General features: G+C 46.5%; 1 protein-coding gene across 1 annotated transcript; it reads left to right on the top strand.

Moving 5' to 3' along the window:
• The first annotated feature begins 2,111 nt into the window (after positions 1–2,111).
• LOC129383298 (uncharacterized) lies at positions 2,112–7,864 on the top strand. The gene is made up of 3 exons (XM_055067669.2): positions 2,112–2,653; positions 6,001–6,370; positions 7,660–7,864. Exons 1-3 carry the CDS (start codon positions 2,522–2,524, stop codon positions 7,704–7,706), a joined length of 549 nt encoding a protein of 182 aa, XP_054923644.2. The 5' UTR covers positions 2,112–2,521; the 3' UTR covers positions 7,707–7,864.
• Positions 7,865–8,540: the final 676 nt, after the last annotated feature.

The raw sequence follows: 8,540 nt of genomic DNA on the forward strand, positions 1-8,540 counted from the left end.
GAAGGAATGGGGAATGAAGCCACGTTTGTTTGGGACATCACTTGATCTAGGCAGGCATCACCTGACGACTCTCGACGTGGCAGAACTTTCGATGTCCCCTAGCGAGGCGAGTTCTCTCATCCATGCTCTCATGGAAAACAAAACTATCACTGACCTGCGCGTCGGACAAAGCGTGTTCGGCTACCGTGACGAAGCCTGCAACGCACTGTTCGCCAGCTACCTTGCAAAAGAAGACTCAGCGCTGCGAAAATTGACGCTAAAATCGAATGCCTATTCCGACAGCGACTTGCTATTGAGAGAACTGATCGATCCGTTGTGCAAGATGACTTCTTTGGAGGAACTGAACGCGGACATCGCTCTGTTGACGGAAGAATTGTAAGTATAGGTGGCATTGTATTACCGATCGACGCTATAACATTCAGACATTTCCCAGCACTCCTCCCGGGACTTTCGTTGTCAGCAGAGACAAGGAATGCACTCTTTGACTAGTTGAGAACGGAGAGTCGATTGTATTTATGCAAAAGTAAAAGTAGGTTTCGGTGGCAGTGTTGGCGCCCCAGTCGGGCAGCCACCTCGGTCCCATGAAAGAGCATGGGGCACTCACCCCCACTGCGGGCCACAGCGAAGCGTGATATTTTTGATACTTCTTAACCTTGTAATATCCGATGTGTTGTATAATATCTCTGCGCTACTGCGAATTTGCTACCTGAAATTTTCATTTTAAGAGGGGACACCTAAGCAATGTTGTCCTTGGTGTCAGTGTTTGTTGGCTTCTTAAGATACGACTAATAAAATTCGGGCTCATCGGCTAACCCCCTTCCTTCCCTATAGGAGATTGTTTTGCACTGGCGGGAGCGTTTAGTTTTGAAGGTTTCATTGAAGTGTGTGCACACACACACACACACACACACACACACACACACACACACACACATATATATATATATATATATATATATATATATATATATATATATATATATATATATATATATATATATGTATATATATATATATTGCGGACTATGTCTTCCTTTGCGAGCTAGCTCTGTTGCAGGCCCATCCAGAAAGAAATACAGCGTAAATCTGAGTGCCCCTGGGAATGCGATGACGATGACGTCGATAATGATAATAACATTTGACAAACGTTTGGCAGGTGATTACACTTCTAGTTGACGTCGATCAAATACGGTCGCTCCAGTGGGGTATTCAAATTAAATCGGGCTATTCCGACCCCCATTCCACATTATCAGCTCAACCATGAAAACATCGTCTTTTATCGACTTCAATTACACGTTGGATCACCTTTTTTTAAAATGTGTACTTTCATGGAGAAGAACGAAAATGTAGAAATCGACATAGCTTTTCTTCTCGAACTGGCTTTGGGCAGTGCCCGGTTAATAACGCGCCATGACTCACTGTGAGGCTTATATAACCAGTATGTCCTGTATGAAGAGCTTGTAGATCCAGTGGTCACTGTCAATCAGCACTGCTGTAACGTAGAGTTCACAGACCTAAAGTGTGGTGGATGCCTTGAACGTCCTCTGCGAATGACGTTGGCTGCGATTCTTCTACGCGGTATGGAACGCCGATCTGAGTATGTAACGTGAGTTCTTAAAGTAGTCCTATTGCTTATTGATATTTACCGATTTGTTTCCCCCTCGAGTTCAATTGCTCTTCTGCAAACACGTGTTTTCTATATGTGTTTGGCAGCGTGGGTGCGGTCAGCCTCTTCGCCGAAGTGGTCCTTCGGAGCGCCACACTGCGGAGCCTGAGGTTACCGTCGTCGTTCTGCGAATGCCATGCCACATTCTGGAGCACTACTGTCCAGCTTCCACATCCCGAAGCCGCGCAATGCATGCAGGTCTGGCTCGCAGCCCTGCGGAGACCGAACTTGCTGCTCAGCAAGCTCTGCATCGACTTGCGGGGCTTCGGCGAAGCTGAGTGCCAAGCCTTCTTGGGTGCAGTTGCGGAGACGCACGCTCTGAAGTCGGTGGTCGTTCTCTCCTTGCCCGCAATCGACCGGCCAGAGAGGGTGTGCACCACCATGCAGGAGCGAGGACTGAACGACCGAGTGGTCATCCGCAGGGCTTACTTGCGCAACGCAGAATGTCTGCAGCAATGCCCGCAAATCAGCAGCGCAACCATCAGAGCGACCCATTCTCGCTACAATGGCGAGCTCAGTTTGCAGCCAGTTATCTCAGCTCTAGAAGCGGTCGGTGGCTGCTCTCACATAACGTCGCTCCAGGTTAAGTGCTATGATTTCGATCGCAGTGTGTTCTCCGCCTTGGCGGCATGCATAAGAGCCTCGTCCGCGCTTACTGATGTAAACATAAACTTCGGTTACGTTTTTGCCCATCTAACAAAAGAGAAACGGGAGGTGCAGACGGAACTGGTGAGAGCGCTGGCCTCCAACCTCAAGCTAGTCAGAGTCAACGTCAAGGGAGTACTGCTGGCGAAGGACGACTTCAAGCGGCTCGCGCATGGCGCTAGCAAGAGTCTCCGCCTCACAGAATTCGCCATGACTCCCGCCTGTATCTTCAGTGCCGGGCATGGTGAATTGTACGGACCGGTGAGCAGGTGTTCGGTGCACTTTGCCGAGGCCTGGACGGGAGTATCCACCAAGAAGAACATCGCACTGGCCGACATCTTGGTATGACTCATTGCTATCTGTTGTTGGATTGTTTGCGATCGTTAGTTAAGTGATTAGCTAGTGTGGAAAGTGCACGTGTAGTATGCACCGCGTAATGTTTTTATGCGCCAATCGCTAGAGAGAACTACGTGTGCGCTAGTGCAGTAGTAATTGTGCAGTAGTAGTAGTGCACTACTAGTGTACCAGTAGTTCGGTACGCGTATCTGGTCATGCTGCGAAGGTGTGGCTCCAGCAGCATGGGAATGACAGACAGTTGTACGGGGGATGTGGTCTATAAGCTTCATAATTGTGGCTTCGAACGGTTTTGGGATTTGGTATAAGTGATCATATCCATCAGCCCAATGCGCCATGAGTGCGAAAATTTGCAATTATTACGCGCGCCTGCAGAGACTAATTCGTTTGCTGTGTTGGACAAAAGTGAGCGCTGAGAAACTTAGTTTCGAAATAGCATCACAGATTACGCCGCAAGGTTAGTAGAAGCCACAAGTGAACACAAATAGACAAATGCGGGTAATTAACATCATTCCTTGGGGTAGCTAAATGGTAACAGCCAATTAGTTTTCTTTAGTAATATTTCTTGAAATCTGTGTGGAGTTTCGCTAATTTAAATGTTTATCATCAGTGTACGAATCAAAAGGGTACCGAGAGAAAAAAAATTTCTTTCTTGCTTTTTGGGCTGCAATAAGTAGCTAGTGACCCTATATTCACGGCAGGAAACATCATTTGCTTCAGAGCGTCACAGTAATTATTTGGAGTCTCGTATGTAGCGACCCGTCCAAGTTTCGGTTTCAGAGAGCAACGAGATGGACCAAAGAAAGAATGTAGACAAAACTGGGCACGTGAACTCACAAAAATGTGACGTAAGCATGCCAGCGCGCTCGCTGGCGTGCGAGCTTCGTGTTGCAAGTTCGTCTGCTACGTCTGCACGTGGTTTGCGACGTCCTTGCCATCATCGTTGCTCTCACTCTCGTCCTCTAGCGGCGACTATTTCCTGCAGGCGGTAGTCGCCGCCCTATAAGACGTGGCGAAAGACTTTCAAAGCAAAAGCTTTACTGGACGCGAACTTGCGATTTCGCTGTGGCGGTGCTCGGAAGAGTCACATGACGTCACAACGCGCGCCTCGCCGCGGATATTGCTCTCTCTCTCTCGCTCTCTAGTCAGTACTGCGCATGCACCACTAGTAGTACCAAGCCCCAAGTAATCCGCCGCTGCGCAGCGCCACGCCTTTCCGCCCCGCCATTTGGTATAGACGTCACACCGCATTCCTCGTCGTTGCGCTCACCTCCGTTCGCTTCGCCAGCTGAGTCGCACGCCTGATAACATGTCGGAGGATTGAAAACGAGAGCTCGCGTGCGCCGCAACCCAAATGAGGCGGCAGTATAGGCGGCGACAATTCTGATAAGCAGGAGGCTTGGAATCGACATCGGAACGAGATGAAGAGGAAACAAATAGGTCAGGAAACAGATGAACAGCGCGCCAAACGACTTTCTAAACGGCGCCACATAGCTAGGCAACCAGACTAACCTGTACTTGCAATCAAGATTACCAAGGCTAACCATGCTATGCCTTAGCTTTCGCTACGTTTATCCTGGCATAGCCGAGCTAAGCCACAGGCAATTTTTTATTGGATACACTTCAAAGCATCGTCTCGGAAGGTACGGCGAGTGACAGCAATATGCGTACGTACCACTAGAAGTAGTATGAAGCAGTCGTCGTGCACGCTTTTGGAATGAAGCGTATTCCGGAGCCGAACCCAAGGCGGGGTGAACGTCGGCACAGCATCAGGCTTGGGGTACGTAGTGTTCGCGGAAGGTCATAGGACTGGTCTAAGATGCGCGGGTTTTGTTTACACCAGGCACGCTCGAAATGAAATGAGCAAATCAGGTTGCTCTTCAACGGGGGCCCGCTTTAAGCGTGCAAAGGCGCGCACGAATTCGGACCACTTCTGCCGCTTATCGACGCCGACAGTAGCGAAGTAGGAAACCAGGCACGCTGGCGATCGCTAGCCTTCGGATCCGAGGCCGCCGGCCCTGGCGATACGTCCGCAACTCGTAATAAACGCCTATATTCGTCAACACAATCAATGTCTGCACATTTATGTTGCTAATAATTGACACTACAATTAATTTTCCCGACGCCGTTGCTAGCGCTGAGAAAACAAGTTAGCTAAGCGAGCCTCTTCGCAGACACGATGGCGGCGGCGGCGCTGTCCGCTTGGGAATCAAAATCATGCCAACGGTTCACTATTTCGCGCAGCGTTTTTAAACATGCACACTTTCAACTTCACCTTACTAAACGAGTCATTTCGTGTCGGAAACAAATGTTAGCTGATATTTGTGGTGCTGTCAGCGGCAAGGAAAAAAAAAAAAAAAAGACTGGGGCGATCGGAGCGCAGAGAAACGTGCCCGCAGCCCCCCCGACGGCAGCGCAAACACGTGACGTTGTCTATTCTCGGTTGTTTACAATTCTGCCTTGATGTCTATGTCACGAGGGGCGGCGTTTTGCGGTTGGCTGCCTGCATGTACTAAAGCGAAATTTGCCGTTGATATTTCGCAGATGATGTGTGTGTGCCCAAATAAATCGTTCACACAGGTTAACTCGACTTCGAAATTTTGTGTCAGCCTCCTTTAACCAAAATATTTAGGAGTGCTACAGACAGATAAGTTATTATCGCTTTTTTCTTTTACGATGAGTTTTACAATGTTTGCAATGAGTGTCCGAATTTCTCAAAGCAAAAGCCCACCTTTTTGGGGCTGGGTGAGAGGTCCTCCAGTGTGATGCGCGTACGATTCTTTTTTTTCACTGCCCTATAAGCTATCGAACCGGCAGATGCTGTCTATCGTAGTCCTTTCCATTTAAAACAAGACATATTGGACTCACTGTGGCCTTCAGATCTGGCATCGCACATGCGAATCGTGACGCCTAGGCATTCGCACACCGGCAAGAAAAAAAAGGAAAAGAAGTACAGCGAACAAGTATTGATTTCTTTTTTTTTCGTGTACACTCGTTCCAATTTTTAAGCTAATATCCTCGTGCACCCAACAATAGAAGTCCCCTGTAATGCCCGCGTAACAGATTACTGTGTTCGAAATCTTGCGGTTACAGTCGATGGATTTTTACAGTAGAATGTTGATCACATGTTGCTGAGATTTCTTATTCGCGATTTTCAAGATGCTCTGATTCTGGCGCTGCGTTGCCGCTTTTCAAGCGGAACTCATTGAGATTTCTTTACATTTGCGCGCACACTCTCTGATACAAGTAAAGCGCTTGGAACTTTGGACGCTTTGGAAACTCATCAACGTTTCTTCGGCTTTAACCCCCCCAACAGCTCATTCTTTTACCTGCAGCAAACGACCAGACGGAATGCCTCCGCCGTCTTGGCCGCAGCTCAGTTCGTGTTTGGCGAGGAAGATGGCCTCGAAGGCGCTCGTTCTATCGAGCTGATGCATGATCATCCTCGTCTGCTCGAAATGGTGAGCGAAGGCGCTGACGTCACCAAGGCCGCCGCCAAGGAGATGATCAGCAGCGCCCTGCTTCGTGTTGGCCTCTTGAGCCTCGACGAGTTTATGAGAATGACCGGCGTCGTCAAGGAGACGGCGGAATGCCTCGCAGATCCTGGTTCCAGGCGTCAGCTCTGTGACCTGAACCTCGATTGCTGGCTGCACATCCGCCGCTTCTTGAAGATATCGGACGTTCTGCAGCCTCTATGTGAAAACTGTAGGAGGGGGTTCTTATCATCCTTTTATTTTGCTGGTGGGGGATGAGAGGTCAGCTCGTCTACTGCATTAGGAGGAATGTGAATATGAATAACTGTCAGCAAAAAATTATGGATTACAAAAAAGGGTCATTCGGCTGCAACATGAACAGCAGGAAGATTTGTTAAAAATTCCCTTGGGTATTGCGGGGTGGGGAGGGGGGCAGCTACCATGAATCGTCAGCTTCCCAACGGCTAGCTATTTATGAACCTGTGATTAATTTTTCTAGACACCATATTTTTATTTCCCAAGATACTGCAGGCCACGGGCGGCCCAAGGTAGACTGCAAAACTGTTAAATCTACATCGTCCGCAATAACAAACGGAACAAGTTACAAAGTCAATCCCGCGCTTCAATTATTGCGTATAACGCAAACCGGATAAATTTTCTGCATCGTAAATCTTCTGTACTAGCTTGAGCTGTCTTTCAATCACACCTGGGAGGACAAAGCAAACAGTACTTTCTTCTTTTTATTATTTCATTGCTTCTCAATCATATTAATCAAGCTGCTGTTTTATATTGCCACTGAATTACATAGCTTGCATAGTGTTGGTCTTTAAGCCTATTTGCACGTGGATGAAAGAGAAAGACTTTAACAAAAGACGAAGGTGCCAGCCAAGTTACGCAGGACTTGCTACTCCATTGGGATGATTCGAACGGTATGAGTGGAAATAAAAAAAAAACAAATAAACGAGAAAACTGAGCAAACTAACTTGAGGCTTGAGATTTTTGTAGCCTTTGCAAATAGTGTTGTGTGTGTGAGCAGACAGCTCGTATGTCAATTTGTAGTTTTCATCTTTAATGTTAAACGAATATCATCGACCTAAACAATATAACGCATATTGACAAGTCCTGCGGCGCCCCGAACATGTTACTATGATTTATTTTTCACAATTAAGGTTTCGATCCCCGGGAGATATGTATAACGTGATGTCATGGTTAAGAAGGCGGTCCCACGGGTTGAGAATATCGTGACGTTTTGAAAAGATTGCGACCTGCGTTTTAAACATAGCGCTCGCAAAGGTTTGTGCATAAATAACTCAATAAATGAATGACTAATGAATGCATATCTACGTAGAAATTGCCTGGGTATTGAGTTCCCGTAAATGAGAAAGATAAGGTAATGCTGGCGATATAGCCGACCTTCCTGTTTGGAGCAATAGAGCACACATGTCCAGTTTGCCTAAATATTGCTCCCCCACATGTCTTGGTAATGATCCTTCCGTACATTTTCTGAATATTTTCTTGCAGGCTCGCAGTCACCGTCAACAGAGCAGAGCTTTCAACCATTTTCATAGAAGACAGGCCAGGTCTCTATGGCGTGGACGTACGACTGAATCAAGAATTCAATAAAAGATTCATTCAATGAGTCAATCAATAATTCATTCCTGTTTCCGCAATGGAGAGCAAAGAAGCTTTTTGGAATGCAAATAATCCACTTGTGTATGCACTAGAGACAATAAACTGGATGTTTTATTCCGCAGACATCTTTGTGATATTTTATGATATAGAGAAATGAAATATCTGCTATGCACGTTGTGAGCGAGCCTATTGTGTTACTTAAGCGACTATAAATCATTTTCTTGGAACTAGTACTTGAGAGTGTTAAGATTTAAATAAACATTGCAGCTTTCCCAGGCACGTACCCAGGAGATTTTTTCGGGGTGGGGGGGGCTCCCAATGTAACTTTTCTATGCAAATGAGGGGGGGGGGGGTGAGGTACTTTAACTAGTACAAATGTGAATGATGCCCACCATTAGCAATAACCAAGGTTAGACCCGCAAAAGATAAATTAAATAAGGTGTACCTGCCAGGCACGCCTGTCCCCCTGTACACTTCTCCTTTACTTGGCAAACAAGGAACCACATGAAATGTGCTCGCACATGAGAGAAGGGCAGGGAGAACACTGCCAAGAAGTAAACACGGGAGAATGTGAAATAAAGAGTTCTAGTAGTGTTGTTTGAATTACCTCTGGAAGATATATATATATATATATATATATATATATATATATATATATATATATATATATATATATATATATATATATATATATTTGGGGAAATATCGAAGTTCTCTTGGATTCCTCGTTTACACCTCTAGCGATTTAAGTTCCAGAACCAATTCGCTTT

Source organism: Dermacentor andersoni, chromosome 8 (assembly GCF_023375885.2).
Source record: "Dermacentor andersoni chromosome 8, qqDerAnde1_hic_scaffold, whole genome shotgun sequence".
NCBI lineage: Eukaryota > Metazoa > Arthropoda > Arachnida > Ixodida > Ixodidae > Dermacentor > Dermacentor andersoni.

Bases quoted from the DNA above. Each gene is read 5' to 3' on its own strand.
- LOC129383298 (XM_055067669.2), top strand. From the start codon at position 2,522: ATGACTCCCGCCTGTATCTTCAGTGCCGGGCATGGTGAATTGTACGGA. The intron at 2,654-6,000 runs GTATGACTCATT...TTTTACCTGCAG, and splicing joins TCGCACTGGCCGACATCTTG to CAAACGACCAGACGGAATGC. The intron at 6,371-7,659 runs GTAGGAGGGGGT...ATTTTCTTGCAG, and splicing joins GCAGCCTCTATGTGAAAACT to GCTCGCAGTCACCGTCAACA.